General features: G+C 41.2%; 1 protein-coding gene across 1 annotated transcript in view; it reads right to left on the bottom strand.

Annotated features, from left to right (window-relative positions):
- Nucleotides 1–18,982, bottom strand: part of STT3B (STT3 oligosaccharyltransferase complex catalytic subunit B) — a 51,435-nt gene extending 32,453 nt beyond the window's left edge. The window contains exon 1 of the mRNA XM_038129347.1: nt 18,494–18,982. Coding sequence (XP_037985275.1) covers nt 18,494–18,726 — 233 coding nt within the window. The 5' untranslated portion in view covers nt 18,727–18,982. The remainder of the gene's footprint in view (nt 1–18,493) is intronic.
- Between the last annotated feature and the right edge of the window lie 6,761 nt (nt 18,983–25,743).

Raw genomic sequence — 25,743 nt, 5'->3', positions numbered from 1 at the left:
AGTCCACGCTGTAAAGAAGATACACACTTGCTAAGATTCAGCTAAGGGCCTGACACCAGGAAGCACTGACTTATTTTAGTTGACGTTCTAGGAGGAAAAGTGATGTTCTGCTGTTCTCCTTGCCTCTTTCTGTCATGTCTGTAGTTTGAAATATTTCTTCCTCCAAGCTAAGCTTTAAAGGAATAAATAATCCTAAGTCTTTGTACATTTCAGAATTCAAAGTCCCAACCACCAAACCAGGCTGGTATTGTAGTATGAACCTTGAGGGGGATGCTCTAATGATCACCTAAGTGCTCTGTGTATGGTACCATTAATTTTGTGGCACTGTTGGAGATACCGACATTACAGCTGGTTCAGCAGACAACTGGAGGTAAGTTAATAAAAATACAGTTTTCATTTCATATATTTTAACATAGAACAGAGTATAAGCAGCAACTGAAACAGAGGCATAATATTTTTTTAGTAGCAACATTAATTTAGAAAGCTTAACTAGGAAACTTGCAAAGCAAAGCCTGCAAAGTTTTCACTTATATGTTATGCACTGTTAATACATAATCTTAACTATCTGTTCATGCTTAGGTTTGATTTTTATTCCTTGCTATGAACTGCCTTTTTGATGACACAAGGCAATACTGTAGGATAATTACTTAATGCTAGTCACAGCAATCACTCTCTATCCAGGAGCTACAGAATTCTCCAGCACTTCACAGCAACAATTACTGCTATATTTATAAAGAGACGTCTTTGACGTTCCTAGGTTTAGTATTTCCTTGACAAAGTACTATTTAAGGTGAGTATTAAAATAAAATTCAGCCTACTGAGAAATAAGAACATATAGAAAGGAATAGCACATGTATGGCAGTGAAGTTATTTCATCCACATCTTAACAACACTTAAGGCAAATTACACTGACAGCAACGGAATTCATTTGACCCCTCAATTCCAAGAGAGTGCAAGATCAGTGTGTTCCTTCTTGTGGGAATGGTGACTGTCTAAACCCCAATCAATTTCATGCTGTTATTGCCCCATCATCTAGACTTTTTATCCAGCATTTTACAGCCATCTGAGAATATGTAATCTCCTTACAAGCAGAATCTGTTGAAAATTTTCTAAGCCTTCAATTATAAAGGCTTCTGTGCTTTAAAAGTCTTCAGCTGCAGATGCACAAAATTTTCACATCTGCAAACTCAGAAAAATTACAAGATAAAAAACTGTGAACATTACAAGCTATAGGAGTAATTCTAGGAGTCAGTTTTTAATGCAAATGTAGATTACAGAATCAATTTGGTCATATAGAATCTAATTAGAGATGGCAAGCGTAGATTCTTGAAAAGATAGTTGCAGATTGACTCCACATCCGACATATTCTTTGTATCCAAAGGAAGAACACATTCAGCAACACTTGATGAAAAATCTAATGGGAAACTTCAATAACTTCCATTGAAACAAAGAAACACACATACAGTATTGCAAATTAAATTTTAAAACACCTGCTTGCCCACAGACTATACTACAAGCACAAGATCCTGCAAGTCTCATTCTGAGCTCTGTATCTGCAAATGAGCAATTAACACACTGAGTTCTGCATAAGGTTTTTAAAATGGAAGTGTAGAACGAATCAATCACATAATGAATTCAAGGCACTAAGGAAGTCTTTCTCACCCGGAAAATTCTTATTTGTGTTGTGTTTATAACCTTGGTAAGTGTGTGTGGACATTTAAGTAATTTTCAAATAATCAAGATTAGAACTTTGGAGCAGCAATATCTACAGGAAAAAGTACTTATGACACGTGAAGAGCCTTTCTTAGTGCCCACAACCCAAACCTAAAGTGTTTGACCTCGCAATAAGACTGAAGAAAACATACACCAAGGTCTACCTCTCTCATGTGTAAGAACCCATGAGATAGAGGGTGGTCTTCTGTTTACCTGAGCCAAAACTAACAACTCTGTAAAATGGAAGAACCACCAGACAATTTTATTTCAGAAAGATTTCACATTCCTTTCTTTTTAACTTACATTCATGTCAGTGGAATGGTTTTATTAGGTCCTAAGTCTAATACATACACTATACAATTAATCCCTAATTAGCATATTACATATATATATATATTTATATATATATATTTAAGTCCTTTTTTTCTGTAATTTCTCTGGATAGACACCTACCATAGCTTTATGGGGAAACTGTTACCACTTTGCACACTCAAGCTTCTGTACCTCACCAGACATCAACCACCCAGGGAGTCAGGAGCACATGAACTCTACCCCATCTTTCACAAGGGACACAGAACAGGTTTGCACAGTCCTTGCTAAACTTGATTGAAAGATGATTGCTAAGACAAGTCCACCAGAAAGAAAAAATAAAAGCTTTGACTGATGCAGAATTTACTATCATCCTAATTCTGATGATTTTAGGGGGTTAAATATGCAATTTTTGATTGTTTAGTCTTAACATTTTTATATCAAAATATCTGGATATGTAATTACTCTAAGCATTCTGAGATAATATCAAGTATTAGTGATGGCTACTGAGACTGCCCTACATTTAGAGAGGCTCAAATGATCTGTAGGGGTTTTGATGCAAGTAAGGCTGTTTGAAAAGAGAAATACATGTCCTTCAAGCTGACTGTCAATCATAAACTTTAGAGAAAAGAATTGGCAGCAGTACTGCCATTCTGAGTTTCCTCAGGTTCAAAGTTGATCATGGACCTGCTTCTGATTTCAGATTTCACCCCCTCAGAAAAATGTGGCAAAGGCTCCCTTGTTATACTAAGCTTAGTAAGAATGATGATGTAACAAAATGGCAGGAAGTTTTGTAGTGCTGTGGCCACCTAACTTCAAAAACGATGGAAATTTTGAGTCAAAGGAGGAAGACATTTCTGTCCTTGGAATCCAGCTGAGAAACAAAACTCCTCTTTTTGTAATATCTTTAGAATAATCCCTGAAGGTAAACCAGGAGAAAGCCAAGTCAGAAAAAAAGGTGGATGACACAATCAGCATGGCAAACATTTTTCAGGCCCAACATTCAACTTAGCTCAATGGAAATCCTGAAGAATACCAGAATGTTTATAGAATAACCATTAGGAATTACCATTAAGAACATCAGAATGTCCCCAAAGTGTTTAAGAAGGATTACAGCCTTCCTACTGCCACTACTTGGCATGGTATTTTCCTTGCCTGCAATAGGATGTTACGCTTAGCAAGTGCTAAAATCAGGAACTGCATGCTGCTAGTAGCTTAATGATAAAAAATTCTACAAGGAGCATACAGTCACTCAGCTTCTTCAGAGAACCCAGGGCACCTCCAGTATTTTTCCTAAGAAACTGTGAGCTTTTGAGAGCACTCCATGATCACAATTTGTATTTTTTCACACAATATACCACCATCTGAAACCACTATATGCTTCCCATCACCACTGCAGTGGGCGTATATCTGTCTGCAACTTCAGACGCTTCCCCTGATGCCTATTAAGTTTTTTATTATTTTTTCTCTGTCTTGCTTTTGAACTATTCCATATCTCAAGGCAAATTATTATGAAAAGCATTGGTTTTATCAACTTAAAAGGCATACTTTGTCAGTGAATTCTGCCATTCATAACACGCAACAACATTTTAGACCTAAGAAGAAAGTGATAATGACATTTTTCTTGGGACAGTCAAAATTCCCAAGAGGTTTCAAAGACAAGATGGAAACAGAATAATGTGAAATTTTTACAGGCAAAAATGGAATGCTTGTTTTCTTTTTTATGGATGGACACCAGATCCATATCTGAGGTATATTTACCCCAGACACCACACTACAACTGGCATCCAAATTGATGACAATGTTGGTTCTGTACCTTTTGACAGCATCAGCTTCTAGAGAGGCATCAATTCTCTCCTCAACACAGTATTAACTACCGCGAACTCAAAAAACCTTACCCTATAGTGCTATGTTTGTTTCTTTCTGAACGCTCTTGGGCTACTCTGTGGCACAAAAAGCCCTGTATGTTGCAATTGTGAAAGCTTTGCACCAAATTCAAGAATACCTTCAAGAGGGTGTTTTTCCAGATGAAATTTGGGCTATATTGTTTTAAACATGATGGAGACAGGGTAACTCCAAGGTCTTTTAAGTTAAAGGCTGATACACAAGGATCTGCTTGGCAAGAAGGAATTAAAAGGCTATTAGCTGAACAATATATTTTAAGAGCAAAATATCCTTTCTGTGAAAAATCTGGTACTAAAAATCAGTGAGGTGAACATGACTGCTTCTTGAGAAGTAACAGGAAACAGAGGACAGCTAGCTCCAAGCCACTTTTTTCATAGTCTCCTAGTACAGAAAAGCAACCTGTAACACCTAAATAACTACACTGGACTCCTATTAAACTGATCCCAAAAATACCTGCTATCTTGCAGCAAGATCTAGTATGTGTGCAGAAGCGAATAATAACTTTTGTAATAGTCTGAAATACAGAGTACAAAAAAAGGAAATTTACTGTTCATTGCAGAAACTTTAATTATATTTTAACTTCTTGGAAGTATGTGGCATAGCCTTCATTTCTATTACATAATAAAGTCACCTATATGCTGCAACACTGTGGCAATTCAGGAAGTACCAGCTACACCCAAAATGCATTTGAACCAACTTCACTTCCCATTAACCAAAATTTAAGAAATCAGTCTGGATGCAAGATGGCCTGGAAGACTGCTTCTACCCTGTAAAATATGTGACACCATGTCTTGTATTTGGTAAAAAGTAAACAGGACCCTTAGAAAGGCTCCAGATCCCTCACATCACAGATGATATTTAAATAGTGACAATTTTATTTCTGGAAGAACATTTAAACAGTTATAGCAGTATAGAAGAGCTTTAGCAGAAATTATTTTGTACAAACCTCAATTGTCAAGAGTCTGTTACTTGAACTTTGTAACATGACAAAGGGCAAATCCAGCCAGATTCAGACATCAGACACCAAATCACTCTGGACAAATTATGGCAACATAAGGTTCTTTAGCTCACAAGAATTAAAAGTATCTACGGTGTTGTGGCTGCACATCTAAGTCAGTTTAGCAAGTTAAAATAAGGTAGCTTTTAATCCAAAAATCCTTACATATTTGCTCTTTAGTATATTTCCTAATGCATCTGCTATTCTTCGTCCTGCATCTAGGTCAGTCTACCTTGCCTGAATTCTCTGACTATACTTTCTTTCCATTGGTCTCTCTGTAGGTAGATCACATTTAGTCCAAGAATCTGGATCTCTCATAGCACACCTGTTGAACTCTGTTGCCATACTGACTTACTGACTTTTTAATACAATAACTGCTCAGAAAATAAAAATTGTTTCAGAGTGGATAATACAAAGCACCATCAGAGCAGAACAGATGCAGTCTAACTTGAAGAATTTCTGTCCTGTGATTAACACCAGGTTAAACACCCAATTTTATCAAACTTGAATATGTCTGTTCAAACTCTGCTCAACCCTTCAGTAACCTGGCATAAATACACACAAACATTGCATTTCCAAGGACTATAGAACCAATCAGACAATTTTCACCTGAGCATATGTATATAGATAGATCTACCTGCAGAACAAACCCAACAATACACACAGGGTTTACAGGAACCTAGAGACAGATCTAATGATGCCCTAAACAAATAAAGCTGGAAAGAAAAACACATTAATAAAGCCCAAAGTGGAAAGGTGTAAGGGTAAATAAAAAAGTATTCCCAACTCTAGGATGCCTTGTACTAAATTACATATGCAAATTTAGCTGTGGCAGTTATCCTTCAACTAACCTTTGCCAGCTAAAAGGAGCGCAGAAGCGCTCCTAATCCGCTTCTGTCCGCAAATCAGACAAATTAGCTTGAATCACAGCTAAAAAGCAAACAACTCAAAAGACGCCATAAAAGACAACAAAAAATGCTTCTATAAATACATCAGCAACAAATGGAAGGCTAAGGAGAACCTCCAGGCTTTGCTGGATGTGGAAGGAAACAGTGACAAAGGATGAAGTACCTAATGCTTCATGCTTCTGCGCCGCTGCCTTTTACAATAAGACCAGCTGTTGTTTAAGTACCCTCTTCCCTGAGCTGGAAGACTGGGATGAGCAGCAGAATGAAGACCCCATACTCCAAGGGGAAATAGTCAGCAACCCACTGCAACACTCAAACACACACGAAGCTGCATGGGGTCCACCCAAAGGTACTGAGGGAGCTCGCAGAAGTGTTCACTAAGCTATTTTCAACCATTTCCCAGCAGTCCTGAATAGCCAGAAAGATCCCAGTAGACCAAAGCCAGCAAATGTGATGTCCACCTACAAGTAGGGTGTGAAGGAGGATCCAGGAAACTCTGGGCCTGTCAACCTCACCTCGGTGCCAGGAAAGGTTATGGAGCAGATCATCTTGAGCAGAATCATGCAGAATATACAGTACAACCAGTATCAGGCCCATTCAGGACAGGTTTATGAGGGGCAGGTACCTCTTGACCAACCTGCTCTCCTCCTATGACAAGGTGACACTTAGTGGATGAGGGAAAGACCGTAGATGTTGTTTATCTATACTTTACTGCAGCCTTTGACACCATGCCCACAGCATTCTGGAGAAATTGGCTGCTCATGGGTTGGAGAGGTACACTCTTTGCTGGATGGCCAAGCCCAAAGAGTGGTGGCGGATGGAGCTGCATCCAGTTGGCAGCTGGTCACAAATGGCATTCCCCAGGGATCAGTGTTGGGGCCCAGCCAGTTTAATTTCTTTATCAATTATCTGGATGAGGGATTGAGTGCACCCTCAGTCAGTTTGCAGATGCTGGGTGGGAGTGTTGATCTGCTGCATGACAGGAAGGCTCTGCAGAGGGATCTGGAGAGACTGGAATGATGGGCCAGTTACATGAGGTTCAACAAGGTGAAGTGCTGGGTCCTGGACTTGAACATTGCAGGCTTGAAGAAGACAGTGGCTGGAAAGCTGAATGGCAGAAAAGGACCTGGTTCAACAGCAGGTTCAACATGAGCCAGCCTGTGCCCAGGTGGCCAAGAAGGCCAATGGCATCCTGGCCTGTATCAGCAGTAGTGCGGCCAGCAGAACCAGGGCACTGATTGTCCCCTGTGCTCAGCCCTGGTGAGGCCACACCTCAAATCCTGTGTTTAGTTTTGGGACAAAAAAGAACATTGATGTGCTGAAGCAAGTCCAGGTGAAGGGCCTGGAGCACAAGTCCTATGAGGATCAGCTGAAAGAGCTGGGTTTGTTCAGCCTGCAGAAAAAGAGGCTTATGGGGAACCTTAGCACTCTCTGCAACCACTGAAAAGGGGCTGTAGCCAGGTAGGGGTCAGCCTCTTCTCCCAGGTAACAAGTAAGACAACAAGAAGAAACGTCAAGTGGCACCAGAGGAGACTTAGATTAGGTATTTGGAAAAATTTCTTCACTGAAAGGGTTGTTAAGATTTGGATCAGGCTGCCCAGGAAGTGGTTGACTCACCAAGCCTTGAAGTGTTTAAAAGAGGTGGGACATGTTAGTGCTGGGTTAATGGTTGGACTCATTGCTTCAAGAGGTCTTTTCCAACCTAAATGATTCTATGATCTCAACTATTGGATTTTTTAATCTGAAGCAGATTAAAAGTATACACATCTATTAATACAGTCCAACAGAAGGGATGATGGCATTTAGCTAAGGGCAAAAAGAGTTCCAGATGCTGGCAAAGTGACTGAATATTCTCACATTGGAGCAAATTAGTGTAGGAATAGGATGTCACCAATAAAATAAACAGACCAGGAAAGTAGCTGAAAACTGAAAGTGGCCTTCATCCTTCCTCATAATACACAGAGTGGAGTTTATCTTTCTAATCATATTTTGCATTCAGATACTTTCAGTGTCTGATTTCGTCTCAAATAAGTATGGCAAGCAGAATTTAAAATGAGTTATGAACTACTTCTATTTTGTATCTTTCATACTGCTTCAAGTAAGTCTAAATTGCAAAGAAACCCAAAGTTTTTGCTGAATTTAATATAACCTGTTAAGAATTGTGCTTTATGGTTACCAGTGTTTCTTTAAAGACTATGCACGGGAAACACAAGTGTAATAACAAAATGTTATTTGCTTTTAGGTATTATCACAGAAATGCTAAAGTTAAAGTGTACTGTGATAACTGCAGTGCCCAGCATTTAAGACAGTACTTATAATTAATAATAAATTCCTGCCATGTACAATGTGAAATTGAAGTTACATATTCATTTTCTCATTACGTGATAAAACTTCTAGTATTGCTCAGTCTTACTCTACCGTAGATATTGAGCTATTCCACTGTGCTCCTCTGTCATTTCAGTAAAATCTCATGCTTAGAATGCTTAGAAATGACCTTAAAATGTGAAGGTGGGGGAAGACTTTAACCATGAGCTAGGCTTGCTATTACACACATATGCTTGAAGCTGTCACAAATGTTAGTACAGAAATATTCAGAGACTACACCCACCATTGCCTCCACTATCCTACGTCCAAGAACATGCCCTTTCAGAAGCAAACCACCTCTATGACCAGCCAGCTACACTGGTATTTACAGTTTGGTAGCTACAGCCCCTCTGTTTTAGAACACTTAAAGGACGAGTTTCATTTCTAAAGCAATTTTATTACATCAAAGCACATCCTTTCACTGCTGCACCACTGTGACATAAAATGAATGTGTGGCTGCCCATGAAAATAGAGAAAGGAGGAGGCTAAAGCAAGAGGTTCAGTTTCAATTCAGGTGGGGTTTAAAAGTCATGTACTACAGGGGTATGTGAGAGTTGTTGGGAAGGACCTGGTGTAAGTTCTCAAGGGACAGTTCTTAGGTCACATAATCCTAAATTTTCTCTCTTCTTGCTCTCCAAGCATGAATTAAGCTGGTCTGTTCCAGGACCTTTCATGCTTCAATCCCCACCAGACCATGTGCCCTCTAAACTCTCTCTCCACAAATGCGCTGCTCTGTGGCTTTTTCTTCTTGAAGGTAGCGCTGAAAGAAGACAGCAGATGGCACCGTGTGGAACACACTCTCACAAAGCAAAACCACGATGGGTATAGCTAAGAATGTTTTGTTGAAACCAGAGTGCAATGGAAGCATAAAGGAAAAAAGAACCCTGAAGCTGACTTACAGAAGTAAAAAGCCAGAAAATAAAATTCAGTGATGGAACAATTACAAACATGACACATTTCACACAAAACATATCATCCAAGCTTGTGCCTAGCAAAAACTGGGCTTTATTGTGGGAGAATGAGGCTAATGTTGCTGAATACAAAATTAAAACACTAAAAATTCCTTGGCTCCCATTTAGTCATAGAATAATTAGAGTTGTCATTACTAGCTGACCTGAGACATCACAAATTAAGATACTGTTGCTATTGTTTAAGGTAGTCTCTCCAGTGTCAAGATCCATTTTCTATTTGGCAAATAAAAGATTAAAACTGTTACAGTAAAATTAATTGTGAGACACATGCAATAGCTTTTCAACTGTTACTTCAGACATCTGACAATATATGAATCATTCTAGTCACCTGAGTAAGACAAAAGTCAAAACACTGTAGCATTACACAGCTTCTTGGACAACTCAAACACTGCACTGGCTTTCATGACTTTCATTCTACAACAGTAAGTCGAAAAGACATTCATTTACTGTCATTGTTACCATTGATACAATGCCAAAGCTCCATTTTTGTTTTGCTGACTTTCCAAATTAGAAGAATTGAAACTTTAAGCCATTTTATCTATTACCAGAGAAAGAATTAAAAATGTTTTAAAGACCTTTAATACCCAAATCATCACATATTTCAACCATGAAGATGAAATCACCTTTTTCCAAGATAAATGTTTCAAAAATATTTATGAAATTTAAAGTTATTTAACTGAACTTCCAAATGCTGTTTGGGCTAAGTTTAGAATAAGGAGTTAGCACATTCAACATACGCAATAGACAATAGATAGATAGACAGACATATTGATATATAGATAGGTAAAGTTAGTTCAGTACTCAGGACAGGAAAGCTTGTTTTGTTACATTTTGCTTCTGCATCACTCTATTTCCGAATCCTCTGGCTATAGCACACACATATTCTAATAAATGTGTTCCTCTCAATCAGCTACATCCTTGAAGAGGTACTTTCCATGCCTAGACTTTCTTAACATATCAATCTATTGTGAAGATAGGAATAAAAATAAATAAAATCACACTTCTTGAATTTAAAGAAGTTGGCTATCATTTATAGCACAGTAATTGCAAAAAAGAGAATACACAGACTGAAAAAATAAAGAACTGAAAAAATGTAGTCACATGTGCTAGAACAGTTTAAAATCACACATTTACATGTTATTCCTCCCTTCTGCAAAATCCATATTAAACCAACAGGATACAGAGTGCTCATCCATACAGTGAGGCACTATTTTAAATAAATGTAAATATTACTTCATAAAACAGTCTGGAAAAAAATAGTTACCCCACTATGAAAACCATCAAAAATCAATAATCAAGCCAAACTCACATCCTCCATTGCAATGTAGTTTCCCAAGGAATTTGTTTGTTTACGTGAGGGAAGTTTTGAAAAGGTGTTTTGCAATTCCTCATGGATTATCAGCTGAAGAGAACTTGAACGTGCTCTTTTACCTAACAAACTAACATAACCCATAATTTGACTGCCACAGAAAATTACGATAAGCATTGTAACACCTGGAAGAAATTATCATTTACAGTTATTTATGTTAGATGGGCTCTGAAAAAGTAACATTTGATTCTGGACTTGGGTCCCCCACAGAAGACAGACATTTTAAATACCATTTCCTGCTCTTAAAGCACTCATGTACAAATACTCAGTTATTCCTTGTTTAAAACAGACCATTTCTTTTTCTAAAGTGCAGGAATATTGCCTCACATAATAGCAAGCACTTTTGAAGTATAGCAAGTATTTAATTCTCTAAAATGCCAAAGGAGCTTTTACTCTGGGAAAGCAGCAGTAAGTTGGGAAATACAGAAGCTGATCTATTTTATTCCTACCTATATCCTTAAATTCATTCCCCAGGCTGCTTCAACTTATGTAAGGTGCGGTGCAGCATTAGGGTCAATTTCACGGTACCCCTCCAGCCCAGACCTAGCAGTTACCCACATTATAAACACCTCAGTTTGATTCCCAGCAACAGCTCAGATGAAGACCACAAACTTTGCTCAGCTATGGGGCCGGAAATGCAGTCAGTGTGCTAGACATACTATAAAAAGGCTATAGCAATACATGTCCTAACTTCACTTTGCTCTCCAAGCAAGTAGTAAGACTGACAGCTCCAAGAAGTTTTGCTAAAGGAATTAATAATAATAAAAACATTGTCACACATCCTGCAACAGGGTGCAGGCTCCACAGGCCCCAAAAGTAGCAGCTTTAATAGCTTTCCTGTGTAGAAAGAAGCCCTCAGGAGTAGCCCTAAATGTCAGTACAAATGTACCTCAAAGGGCTTTCAAGAACGGAATATTCAAAAATTCAGGAGGAAACTCTGCAACACATGCACAGTTAGACATTAAATGGAAAATAACCAGACTGAATTAGAGGAGATTCTTGTGGAACAGCAAAGACACCTCCCTGAACTTAGTGTCCCCTCAATCCACTTAAAACCTATTAGTTCCAACAGGATTTTGAATTTTCTTGCTAAATATACTAGCCAAAATTTTTATTCTCCCCTTCCCCCACCAGTTCAACATGAGACAGATTCAAAAACATGATATTAGGATCACAGGCTGCTAGAACTAGAGACTATTAGAGTGAGTTATGATAGGAAGCAAAGCTAACCTTTATAAACCACTCTAACCCCATGTAATCAAATCAAATTTCTGTTTTAAAAACTGAACATATTAAGCTGTTCAAATAATAGGATATCTGCCAAAAAAAGTCCATTCAAGGATTTTAATTGTAGCATTTGCTCTAGTCAAGTATTTGTGAGTGTTTGCTGAAGACCATTAAAAAAAAATCATGGCATTAAAAGCTTAACTTGATGGTTCAGTTGACCCAGCCTACATAAAACATTTGGATATGTTTTCTTTTTCATATTTTATTCTGCTATCCATAAATCAATAAACGGGTCAACACTTTGCAAGCATTCTATCTCACCTCATGTATTTTCCACAAGAAGTCTGTAGGGAGTCTCTGCACATGTTTTATGAACAGTGCCCCTCCTACCTATCATGCATAAACCCATTACTGCACCCACATGAAATCTGATGAGGTGCTCACCCCAATTACAAGTAGTGCAAGTGAGGAAAGAAGCACTACGTGCTACGTAAAGGTGGTAGTAGACAATAGTAGATACACAGCAGGGATTTGATTCTTGCATGACTGCTATTTTATGAGGCCACACAGCGAATTGCTTTTCAGCTGCATCACTCCAACTAAACAAATCTAGCCTGAGGTCTCCCCACTCACAAAGCAGTTTCTGCTATGCCTTCAACTCTGTCCAATGTTCTTTTAGCAAATTATACTCCTTCCATTACATTTCTAGTATTTACCTATTTTTGCAACTTCACAAGCAGTAGAGAAGTCCAGTACAGTCAAGTGCACATCATCTTGACTTTACCACCATATCGACCTTACAGAAAAAAATTACTTTTCAAAACAGCTCTCTCCAAATAGATCAACAATACCTTACAATGGAGAAACCCCAAATGCCAGGCTAACCTGTGCTAACAGTTTCTCAGCCCATGTCATACTGCAACAGAAGTAATCAAAAAGACACCTGATTTGGATCCTCCTTATTAAAGGGTAGGTGGTGGTGTGGTGGTGAAGCCTGGAAGAGTATTCTCACATAAAAATCTCTAACCTTTCCTTTCATGAGCACACAGTCCCCACTGAATCAGATCTGGACTCTATACTAGAATATTTTTCCTACTATAATAAAATGGCAGAAATGTGTTTGAGTTACCTCAAATTCTGTTAAAATCATTAGTATTACTAGAGTATAAAAACCCACTCAAATGTTAACAGTAAATATAGTATTAAAAACTATATTTCAATAAAACAGAAATAGATACTTCTCACTTCACAGAATCAAAACACTTGTGAATGAAGAACATGTAGTAAGTTTTTAATATGAATCTCATGAAATTTGCAACATCTCAAAATTAATTTGAAGTGATTATATTCAAACTGAATTGGAATCAAATTCTTTCCTGAGGTCTGGAAATTGTCTAAGATTATAAACAAAAGGAATTGTTTTGGGAAAAAACCCCAAAGTCTGTGAGAAATGTTTCCTAAACAGATTCACATTTATGCACTTCACTTGAACAGGACTGTGTAATGCATTGAAAGGCTCCAGAAAGACAGATCCAGTTTGGAGACCAAAGTGGCTGTCAACTCTCAAGAATTCATTTAATACACAATCTGCTATTTTCCCAGCAAGAGGCACTAGCAGGGAAGCAGTGGCCAGATGAATTACCTGGGTGGGCAGTGGTAATTGCTATTATCGACACAATCCTCTTTACGCAATTTTTTCCCTCCTCCTTATGAACACCAACTTAACATGCTCTTATTCACCTCTTCTTTCATCACCTGTTGCTTCAGTGTCTCAATGTGCTCTGGTTTTATTTGTATATGCCTTCCCTCTGTCACTCAATTCCAGTTTATCCCCTAACATCAGTCAGTTTTTACATTCCCTCCCGATGTTCATATTCTTCCTCAAAAATAAGAGATTAAACTGCAATATAAGAACTGGAGGCAAATCAGCTCAGGAAACTAAAGTGTTATCGTATTTCAACAATTTGCCTCACTGAATTTACTATGAGTGCTTTAGAGCAAGCAAGAAGAAAAAAACCAGACTGCACAGTGGGCAACAGAGGAGAACTACTCCAGAAGGCAACTCAGATCAGGTAACTACAACATAAACCCACAACCACCAATGGTCGATCAATTCCATACACCACATTTCCTGTTCACTTCAGTCACACTGTGAATTTTAAGGAAGGTTTCATGTCATATTTATAGATGCTAATTATGTTTTCATTAATGAAACAAGTTTACAACAGCTCGAGGATCCATCGGGCAAACATGATTTGAACATAGCAAAACCTGTACATTTGATGGTGCCTGAGATAAAAATCTCAACTTCCTTTAAGCTGCCTGTCTCTGAAACTCAAGCAATGACACTGACCTTAGGTTTATTTTCACAACTTCATCCCCATTCACCAAGCCCCATTAACACTAGATTATGGTTTTAGTGATGAGAAAGTGGATTGCTACTATACCTATAAGCCTTATTTGCTACCAGGACGATTATGTTACCCCAGAGCGAGGTACATTAAACAATGGTCAGCCCTAATGGCAAGTAAAAAGATGGTGGTTTGAGAGATCAATGCTGCTGGTCTGAAAGAGCCCAAAAATGTATATGGGATTGTGGTAGTGCTCTTCATAACCAAGAGCAGGCAGGGATGTAGAAGACAACATTCCCAGCAGGAGAAGATAGGCAAACAGAACTGACAAAGCCTGCACTGGTTCATCATCCTGCACGTGCAAACTGGTAGGGAGAGGGTCTCATGCTCACACATATGAGCCTCGGTATTCCAGCCTAAGAAAGCTTTCATTAAGGTAACTGGTATTAATCTGGCTTTTAGCAAGATGTTAAAATTCTCAGGGGAAAGAGAAGTTTGATCTCAAGTCATGGGATATGATTAATGATTCAGATACAGTTCTCACACATGTGACTTAATGGTAAGAACTGTACAAACAGAATGAATGTACTATTTTGACAGTATTCCCTGAAGACTACTGATGTACCAAAAGTTGTTATCATTTCACTTGGTAGCAGTATCAGAATGCAACAGTCTTGCTATATCTATCTTATATGTATACATATGCACATATACAGATTATTTTTATAGACATATACACACACACACATATATATGTATATATTTATATCACATATATATATATACACACATACATATATATATATATGGTGCAAGCAGCCAAAAGAAATAGCACATGGACATGCTGGAGCTGTACTTTAGAAAACCAGTGCATAGAAAGTAGTCTCTGTTCAAGGGCTCCATGATTTTGGTTGCCTTGGTTCTGCAGCCAGGTTGACATTTAAGGCAACATCTGACAGTAAGAATACTCTCACTTGACAACTGAGTTAAATCTGCTGTTGTACTTTTCATGTGCAGCTTTCACTCCGCACTTGTGTGTACACAGCACCAAAATTAAGCTCTTGGTCCACCCAGCTGCCAAACCAGCCAATAGATGAACCAGATTCAGACATGAAATCTGTCCATTCCAACGTACCATCACTATCCATGTTTCAAGTTCTTGGCCTTAGAATGAAATCCTGGAATTAAATGCTGGAGGCCTGTCAATGGCACATCTTAATGTGCTGCCTGACTTCATGTATCAGCTCACCTGACCTAGAAGCTGCCAAGAAGTACACACATTTCTCAAAGTCTCTGGACCAGCTCAAGTATGGAAAGTAAACATGACATGAGAAATAAATCAAAAAGTGAAAATACTGCAGAAAATAGGTAGTCAGCATAAAAAAAAACAAAACAGTAAACTGAGTCATAATGTACAGGTCACAAGTTCTTAAGTGACAGCATGGTGACCTCAACATACCAGTTTGGTTTTACCTTGCACTGGCATTGTATTTCAATGGAGATCAAAAATCAAACACCGTCCTCCCTGTACTGCCTTGGCCTATCGTACTACATTTGGGTCACTTCTGGAAGAAATGCCAACACAAGTGAGTCTCAGTAGCCGATTTTACAAAAGCAGCAAATCTCCTTTCTATGCCAAATCAAAACATCATTTTACTGTAAGAAAGGCACGTCAAAAGGGATGTTAGGAAAAAAAAAATAAGTGGTATTTGATTCAATTAATATTTAGAAAACCCTAGTCAATTCTGCCTTTCTTCCCATCCTTGATGGTTCCATATGTCCATACCAGGAAACTGGATTCCTAAGTAAATGGGAAAGCTTTCTACACCTCAGAGACAACAATATTTTTCAATTCAAAAGAAAAAACTATTTGCCTAATGCTTCTCATTTTATCAGATATACCTCAGTTTCCTCTCTGGACCACAAAACAAATGCTAGAGAGTAGGTGACTGACTTAACAACACACTGCAAGATATCCTAAGCAAGCTTGACAGGAAAAGCCAAAATAATTGAAAAAAATATCAAACTGTTTCACAGCAAAGTCTACAGCCACTGTCCTGAAAAAAAAAAATCCAGTTTACCTGGAGAAGCTGCTAAAGAAGTGGTTTAAAAAAATTACAAGCAAAGCACTGCTACTAGTCTTTTCAAAAGCTCCTTTCCCATATTACATTCAGACTTGTAAGACCCTTGCAACTATGAAAAACCATTCCCACCTAGCTACTCCACACTGTTTAAGAAAGCAACATCATTTTTTACTCTTTCCAACAATTTTGCTGCTGCAATAGAGAAAGCCCTGTTTTCACTCAGTTTCTACCATTTTAGGTTCTCTTTCCTACTAATTAACTTAAGTGCATTTGCCTCTACCATTTCTGGCATGCAGCAACACGACACTGGCATGATTCTTGACATTTCAACTGCTTCTCACAGACCTGCATTAAAATCAATGAGTTTTGTCAACTTCATCTATTCCCTAATTAACAAAGGTACATCCAGCAGCACAGGCAGCAATGCCTTCTGTTTGTGTACTCAGGAAGATGACTTGGCATCAATTTACACATTGCTTTAAACAGGAGTTTATCTTTACAGCTAGATCATTACTACGAACTTAACTCCCATAGCACCATTTTAGGGTCCTTCAGGGCTTAGTAAGAAGTTACGCAACTCAGCACTGTAAAATTTTCGTTCATCCAACAAGGATGAGCCTTGATTACAAAAATCAGATGAAACTGGCACAAAAATGTAGGTTGCATGCTTAAAAGTTTCCTCCATAATAGAAAATAAAGCCCTTATGCTTAAATTTAGATTAGAGGATAACTACTTCACAGGATACAAACTCAGGTTCATAGTCTCACTGTAGATGTGCTTAAACTACACTCCCCCTCATTCTTTATTAATTGGAAGCCTGCACTTCTTCCATTCATTTGTGTCTGCAGAAAAACACTTAAATCATGGGCAATTACTTGACATTTTGAAGATATTTTGAGATACTCGGCTTTCACATCACAAAGGTTTGTTACTTCACACAGCATTTAAAAACAAAGCCATTCCTTGTTCTCTATCCACTATTCTGAGCCATGATTTGTGAATGGATTACATTTGCGGGTGGGAGGGAGAGAAGTGAGGGGGGAAAAGCCAACTAGAAAAGAGGAAGTTGTGCTTTTGAAAGTATCAAAGTGGAGCGCATGCTTTGCAGAGAAGTACAATTTCAGCAACAATTTTAGGTGAAATTTAACACGGAATACCTAGCATGCATTTCAAAACGAAGCATCTCCTTCCTTCGTGCAATTAACAGTAAAAGCCAAGACATAAGATTTTAAATTAAAATCTGACAATTCACTATTCTAAAGTCATCTGCCACTTACCCTACCTAAAGTTCTAAAAACCCCACGGATTCCTAGGATGAAGTAACCAGTAATGTAAAAATTCATTGTCACGTTTTTGCATTTCAACAACCTTGCCCCACAAGTCTTGTCATCTTTCACTTCGCCTTGCTGCAAGGAACGAGTGCAGCATTTCTTCATCTCATCCATAAAATGGTTTCGGTCCCCTCCAAGAGAAAAAAGAACAGACTGCTTCTACAGGAGGGAAAGCAATCTTTGGAAAAATCAAGATGTGCGGGAAACAGCAAAAGTCCTTGGGCTCAGAAACGCGGCTTCGAAACACCTGGCAGTAAATCAATGTCACCCATTTCGCTGTAATCCCTCAAGTCACTTTTACGAAGATTACTTCCTGCAGTGCATTCCTCACCCCGCTCCCTCCCCGGCCGACAAGGACTCCAGCAAAGACCACGTCGGGAAGCCGCACCGCACACACGGGACCGGCGCCGCGACAGCGGGACCCGGACCGGACCGGGGTGCGGGTCACGCCTGGCACAACTGCTCCGCCACCAGCCCCTGACTCCGGCCCGACTCCCGATTCTCTGCCAGCGCCACAACTTTCTTTCCCCGTGCCCCTCGGAGAGTCCTGCCGCAACTCCAAGGGATGCGGGGAGCTGCCGCCGCCCCGTTCCCGCGGTCTCCGCCGCAGGGGACACCCCAGCGTCGGCACCGCCGCTCGCTCCCGGCGCTTCCCCTCTCCCGCGCCGCGGTGGCGACCCCTCACGCTCCCTCCGACCTGCCACAGCGTGTCCCGTCCGCACCGCCTCCCTCTCTCTCTCCTTGCCTCCCTCCTCGGCTCCCGGGGCGGCCGCGGCTGCCGGCTCCCTCCGGGGAACAGGCAGGGGCGCAACTTCGCGGAGTGGCGGAGCAGGGGGCGGGCGGCGGGGCCCTCCCGCCGGCCCCGCGGCCACGGCGGAGGGAACCCGCGGGTCTCCTCCACCGCGGCTCATGGCGCGGTGCTTTCCCGCCTCCCCGTCCCGCCCGGCGGCGGCGGCGACTGACCAGGGGTCGAACTCGTGGATGATGCTCTCGAAGCGGATGACGGCGAAGAGCCGGGAGCTGAATCCAGCCAGCCAGGCCAGGAAGAGGATGGTGAAGGAGAGCAGGGACTGCCAGCCCGCCGGCTGCGATAGGCCCCCCGACAGGCCGCCGCCCGCCCCGGCGCGGCTGTGGAGCGGCGCCGCGGAGTTGGCGGCGGGTCTGTGCTTGTGGTCGGGGGCCGAGTGCTCCGCCATGTTGTACCCGGGGCTCCCTCGCAGCCTCTCCCTCCGCCCGGCGCGTGCGGGGAGGAGGAGGCGGAGGAGGGGAGGAGGGGAGGGAGGAAGGGCAGGGGGCGGGGGGCTCGGCAAGGGGCGGGGCGGAGCCCGCCCGTTCTTGCTCGGCGCTCCTCGCTGACTCCCCGCCGCCTCCTGGCGCACCCGGGCTCTGCCGCTGCCTCCTCCTCCCGCCGCCGCCGTCACCGTCCCCCGGCGCGGGGGGGAGCACGGCGCGGCGCGCGCGAGCCCGGGGGGCGGGGCCATCGACAGCACGGGGGCGGGGTCAAGGAGCCGGAGGGGCGGGGCTCGAGACGGCCCGGGGCGCGCGCGCGGCTCCGAGGGGCAGCGCCGGGGTGGGGAGGGGGCTCCGCCAGCAGGGGGCTGCGGACGGGAGCCAGGCGGGAGGGAAAGGGCCGGATCGCGTCTCCCGTCCTCCGTCCCTCCCGAGCGGGCTGTTTGACATTGCCGCCCCTCCGGAGCAGGAGGAGCTACCGGGGGAGGGCGGGGCTCCCGGGAGAAGGCGAGGGGGCGGGACCGATCCCCTCGGGTAGCGCCCTCCTAACAGGAACTCCGGTGACGGCCTGTCACGGAGCGACAGGTATTTAAAAGGGGCGGGTCATCCCTGAGTAGCCAATCGGAGCGGCACGGCCCCGCGCGCATGGGGGCGTCGCCCCCTGTGCTAGCCGTTGAAGTAGTTGACTGGCAGTCGTTTGGTCCAATCGGAGGGCGATGTGCGAGTCACGTGGCCGCCCCCGGGCGCCGTGCCAGGGCGCTGCGGTGCGTGTGGGCCGGCGGGTGGTGCCGCTCCCGGCGTGCTCTGGAGCGGCGCGGAGTGGAGCATGCCGGGAGTTGTAGTCCGCCGTGCGGGGGCGCGGCGAGCCCTGCTAACTCCGTTTCTTAGGAATGTTTATTTGTCCCGGTGGAAACTGCGATGGCTGTTGCTGAGGGATGTAGGAGAGCTTCGCCCTCGTGCAGTTGAGAGGAGTAGTTGTGGCAAGGTCAGGGAGAGCCCTGCATGTGCCACTTGCCTCAGGGAGCATTTTTACAGAATCCATCAGTACATTAGGTTGGAAGAGACCTTTGAGGTCATCGAGTCCAACCTATGGCCGAACACCACCATGTCAACTTGACCATGGCGCTAAGAGCCAGATCCAGTCTTTCCTTAAACACTTTCCATTCCAGGGATGATGGAATCAACCACCTCGGTCAGGCGCAGTGACCAGCAAATGGACACCTTGGCTTTTTTGGGAGGATGGGATTGTTTGGGTTTTTTAAATTGTCTTGTAGGAGTTTTCTCATTGAAATGCTATTTGGGAGCCTTTGTAACTCTCCCAAATATTATGCAAAACCTGTGGCTATACGCAGAAGGTGGAGAAGACTGAAGGCTTCCAGGGTTGCACAGTCAATGGTGTGTGAGGCATGCTGGCCTTTTTTCTACCCTGAGATGGCAGGGGACAGCCTGCTTTTAGAAAAAGTATGATATGAAAGGCCGAATGAAAGACTACATATTTCTTTGCACTAAACACATGAACAATATATGTTTTCTGTTTTTTATGTAAGGCTTCAGTTTTGAAATTAAATAGCTTGGTGTTTGTTGTCTGAGGTCTGGGCATTCCCTTTGATGCACAAATGCGCTCTTCAAAGGTCCTGAAGACTTGCAGTTCAATTTCACTAGTATGGATGGGGACCATACTGGGTCTTACTTAGTTGACTAATACAATTTTAATTAGTCCTTGCTGTTTTCTCTAGCTTTATTTTGATTGTCAGAGGAAGGAAACAGTATGTTTCTTTCTGTGCACAGTGGAAACCTTCCTATTACAGAATACTAGAATGGTTTGGGTTGGAAGGGACCTTAAAGATTATCTACTTCCGACCTCCCTTCTATGAACAAAAGCATCTTCCAGTAGAGCAAGTTACCTGAAGCCTCATCCAACCTGGCCTTGAACACTCCCAGGGATGGGGCAACCTTCATCTTCTCTGGGCAACCTGTTCCAGTGGCTCTCCACCCTCACAGTCAAGAATTTCTTTCTAACAGACAATTTAGACCTACTTTCTCTTGGTTTAAAGCAATTCCCCTTTATCCTGTCACTACCCGCCCTTGTAAAAAGTCCCTCTCCAGCTCTCTTCTGAGAGATACAGGCCCCTTTAGGTACAGGGAGGTGCTCTGAGGTCTCTCTGGAGACTCCTCTCCTCCAGGCTGAAAAGCCCCAGCTCTCTCAGCCTGTCTCCATAGGAGAAGTGTTCCAGCCCTCTGATTATTTCCGTGGGCCTCCTCTGGACTCATTCCGACAGGTCCATGGCACTGCTGTGCTGGAGCCCCCAGAGCTGGATGCAGCCCTCCATTGAAGTTGCTCCTTTAGTGGAAAGCTCTGTTCAACAATCTTTAGAGAATGTAACTCTTTTTCCTCATTGCCTGCATTAGCCAAGGAGTGTGACTTGGTCACTGGAACTGTATTGTCAGGTGTGTGTGTATGTTTTGATCTGAGCACTTTGACAGGAGCTGTTGCTCCTAAAGGACTCCATTTCACACAGCCACGGAATGAGGCTTAGGAAAACTTCTGGAAGATTTTGAGGTTCAGTTTTGCTGAATCTGGCTTTTAAAAGGCTAAATTTTTGTTAGGTAGGGATTTTTTATTTGTGTTGATTGTGGTTTGTTTGCCATTGCTTTTTTACACACTGTATTCTTTCTTGTTTAAATAAGCCAATAATATGTTAAAGATAGACATTTGCCCCTTTTCTAGTGTTGTCAGTGAGGCTTTTTTAATGAGCTGACCAACTGGCATTTCAAGTGAAGGATTTTTTTTAATTGGCTCGTGAGCGCGGAGCAAACGCGGGCAGAAATTTGCAACTTATCAAGTGTTTTCTAAAAGGTACTGGCTGATTTTACAACAGGCTCGGTCCTGATCTACTTTTCTGAATTTCTATTCTGTCAGTTGGCATCCTGTTTTTGGTAGCAGCAGTTCAGGCTTAACAATGCAGCAGAGGAGCTGTTTCAAATGGCAGTGTTGTACGCTGAGAGAATACCTTTGTATTTTCTTTCCTTCCTGACCGTTTTTCTAGATGTTAAGGAGCCAAAAAGGACCAATGATTCATATTAGCTGGGAAAAAAATGTGCATATCAGAGCTTTTTTATATATAATTTACTACCAGTGCTAACTTTCCTTGATTTGGAATCTGATTTATTTAAAAATTATTGCAGATCATGGTGCGGATAAGGTTATGTGATGTTTACTTTAAATTTCAGTGCTATAACTTTTACTTGCAACAGGGAGGTTATATCATTCTGAGTGTACTGTCAGAGTTAGATCAGACAATTTTTTGAGCATAGACAAGCCCAGACAATGTGATTTATTTGAATGCTGACTAATGGTAAAGTGTTTCTTTGTCATCGGTAACAAATTATATTGTTGCCTATTTATTTTCAAACTGTTGAATATCTCAGAGCTTGGGAAATGAAATTTAGTGGCAGCAAAAGCACAGCTCTAGTAAAAGCTTTCATTAATGTTTCTGTAAATATATTGTTTGAATTGAAATAAGGCTTAATAATCTTATGATAAAATCAATCAAACAAATGCAGACAGATGGAAATTAAGAGACTCCTGTAGGTAGATGGAAGGATTCAGTGGGTTTGGTGCTACACTGACACCACGGAAAGTGGTGCTACACGTGACAGCAATGGAAAGTAAATTTCTGTAGAGGAGATGTAAAAGGTGCCTACTGGAAATTGCATTCAACCCACACTAATAGCTTGATAGGGAAGGACATTTTCCATTTCTCTCTTTTTATTTTATCTTATTTTACTTTTACTTCCTACGTCTCAGCTTCCCCCCCCCCCCCCCCCCCATCCTCTTGGGTTCTTTGATTTGTTTCAAGGTAATTTGGTTTGATTTGTTCCACTGTGTTTGGTGGTGCATTCCACGACCACAAAACCCCGCAAAAATGTCCACATTAGTGACTGAGAAGTTGACTTTGCGTAGTGATTATGAACCATTTTGTGTATAGAAAATCAGTTTCCTATTCTGAGCATGTAAAGTAATGGCCAAATGCCTTAAGGAAGGAAAAAAGTCTTTCATTTCCAAGTTTCCTTAATAGTGGAATTATTCAGGGGATAATGCCAAATGCAGAATTCAGATTATGGTTGTACAAACTAGAAGATCTTGAAAGCTGTGGATCTGCATATAGGAAAATGTCAAATGAGAGCTTTTCATTCCACAACAAGAGCTGCCATGTGTCAGTACTGCTGAAAGAATGGCAGCAAAAATTCCTGCAGAAAAAACTGCACGTGGACACATCCAGGAAATCAGTTATTAATCAGAAGTACAGACTCATGGTTCATATTTCTCACCAAACTCCATTAGCAACAATTCAGCAGTGTTTAGTAACAGGAGTGGGCACCTTAGTTTAGAAAGCCATTTGAAGAGGAGTTTGGGTTTGAAGTGAGTAAACAAAGCTCTTAAACAATCTTTTCAGCTTTGTGCTCCTGAAGCTGAACAAGTTGTTAAGCTTGATACTAAGATATTTGGAGGATGGCTTTAGAAATTAATGATACAACACCTCCTGAAATGAAGAATATTGAAATAGTACAGTTAAGCATAGTTTGGTGTGGTGGAGGATACTTGATTTCAGCTATGTGCTCAGATGGTCATTGTTTAAAAATGTTCAAATGAGAGAAAACATAATCCTTTTGCCTGAAATTATCTTTGGGAACCTGGATTTTAATACACTTTTAAAAATCACCATCTATTAGTCTCCATATAGACAAAAGTGACATGAGTTTACTCTAATTGTAAAATGGGTTTAATTCAGCAGCTGCGACCCTTTGTGGATATGTGTAAATCACTTCAGCAGTGATACAAGATGGTCTGGAAAGAGTTTTGCACCTGTGTAACTATAATGAGGTTTGTAATTGATTTGAGTAGAAATTGTACAACTGGTGTGTTTGGACAAGGCCTTCATCTGGCATTTAATTCAATAACAGGAGAATCTCAAACCTTACAGTGTTCTATTGCTGATTCCTTCTCTTCCCTTTCAATAGTTTAAATGTGTTGATGTTGCTCCTCTGCTTCTTCTGTCTTATTTATCCTGCTTAATTTGCCTTTCCCATGACCTGTACGGTGGTAAAAAATCACTCCAATCTACATGCACAGATCTGCTTTTTGCTCTCTCTAGCCAAGCCCTGACATAATCATCTGCCGCCACAAGCTTTTGCATCAACCTGCCTTTACTTCTTGTGAAAAAAATGGGGCTTTTCCATCTGCTGGGCTGGTTCCAGCCCTGCTAAATATTCATCCCTTGTTAAAAAAAAAACGAGGGAGAGACACACACTGGGCCTTTCTTTAAATAAAAAAACAATGCCATGCTCAATGTTCTACATGCGTATTTTCTAACTCACATACATAAATACTGTGCAACATTTAAAACTTGTGGACCTTTGAAGTACCTATCTTGAAACATGTTTTCTCATCTGTAGTGTTTGCAAGAACCTTAACCAGAATTTGGTTGTTCTTGGCAAATCCTGCACTCAAGTGTTTTTGCAAAATTTTCATTTTATTCCTTCTGGTAAGAAGGAAAGTACAGCCTTCGGGATGATCAAAAAAGAGTTTTAGAAAAGACCATTTTCTTCAGGGATGTCACTAAATGGCTCATGTGAAGAGTGATGTTTAACATGTAAATGCGAGGTACCTAAGTGTTGTAGATAGTGGGTCTTATTAAAATGTTTTGTTGGAACAGCAAAGCTGCTCAGGGAACCAGCTGGAGGGTAAAGCCAACCACTGGGGAGTCGAGTAAACGTTGTATTCAGTTTAAGTATATGAGATCTCTCACTGTTTAGTTGCAATTAAGGTGAATTTTGTTGAAGTGAGAGGGAAGAGCAGAGTGCAGGAAAGAGGCATTCTGCTGTTTGCTGTAACGCCAGCTGCTGTTACAGCATCAGGGTAAGATGTGTGGAAACAGCAAAGAACAGAGAGGCAGAGAGGAAAAAAAATTTTGAAGTCGTTTAAAGCCTGTTGAAATCAATGGGAGATTTTTATTGGTAGCATGTTGATCATCCTTGACTTGAATTTTTCTTCATTGCCTCCCTCACCAGAACGTTCCACATAGTTTCTGGTAGAAATTGAATGTAGGGGAAGGGGAAAAAGATTTTATTTTCGCATTGTCTGTAAACTGTTGCCATAATTCATTAAAGCTTAGCTCTTCTGATTTTAGTTTGGCTGATAAATTTGAGCAAGTTGTTTAAGTTGGAAAATTCTTCTGCAGTATCAAAGACTACTTCAGGAGGTGGTAAAAAAAGAAAATCGTGTAGTAAAATATCAGCAAAGAATTCCCCATGCCTGGAAGTTTCACTGTAAGTATTGTGCAGTATTTTTCCATAATTGGGTTTGTAGTCTAAATGTGCACAAGCTTGCAGAAAGAGAATTTTACACAAGATTGTTTCTAGTGCTTTTCTCTTGGTAGCAATTCAGACTAATTGTCTCCCTGCTGTTTTCTAGACTACTTGTAGGTATTTTTCTGGTCAACAGCTGCATTAATAACTGCATAAAAATTGTAAAAGAATTTAAGTCACATTGTTGTGGAATAAACTGTGCCAAAATGCACTATGCAATAGAAAATAGGAGCTTATGGATGCTTTGGGATAGTGTAATTTCAAACCATCCTTGCATCTAGATCTGAAGTGAGGACTCCATCATTGTCAAGAAGAGAACTCAGCAATGACTACTTTGACTTTATACTACTTGAATTTCTTTGGCTTCTGCAGTGGCATCAAATGGTTAGATGATTCAGAAGTGAAAAACTGATGTATTGAGGTGAAGTTACTATGAGGTTTTTACTGCCTTCTGTCCACATATGAACTGAAACACCATGTTCTGTGATATATAATCTGCAGGCTTCAATTCAGGTCTTCAGGTCCCCAACAATCTCTTTTTGCAAATGACTCTAGTGCCTGAATCCTAGATTTATTGTTATCCAGTTGAATTTCTGTTTTTTGTTGGGTTTTTT

This window comes from Motacilla alba, chromosome 2 (genome assembly GCF_015832195.1).
Source record: "Motacilla alba alba isolate MOTALB_02 chromosome 2, Motacilla_alba_V1.0_pri, whole genome shotgun sequence".
Lineage (NCBI taxonomy): Eukaryota > Metazoa > Chordata > Aves > Passeriformes > Motacillidae > Motacilla > Motacilla alba.
This window is presented reverse-complemented; position numbering and strand designations above follow the sequence as displayed.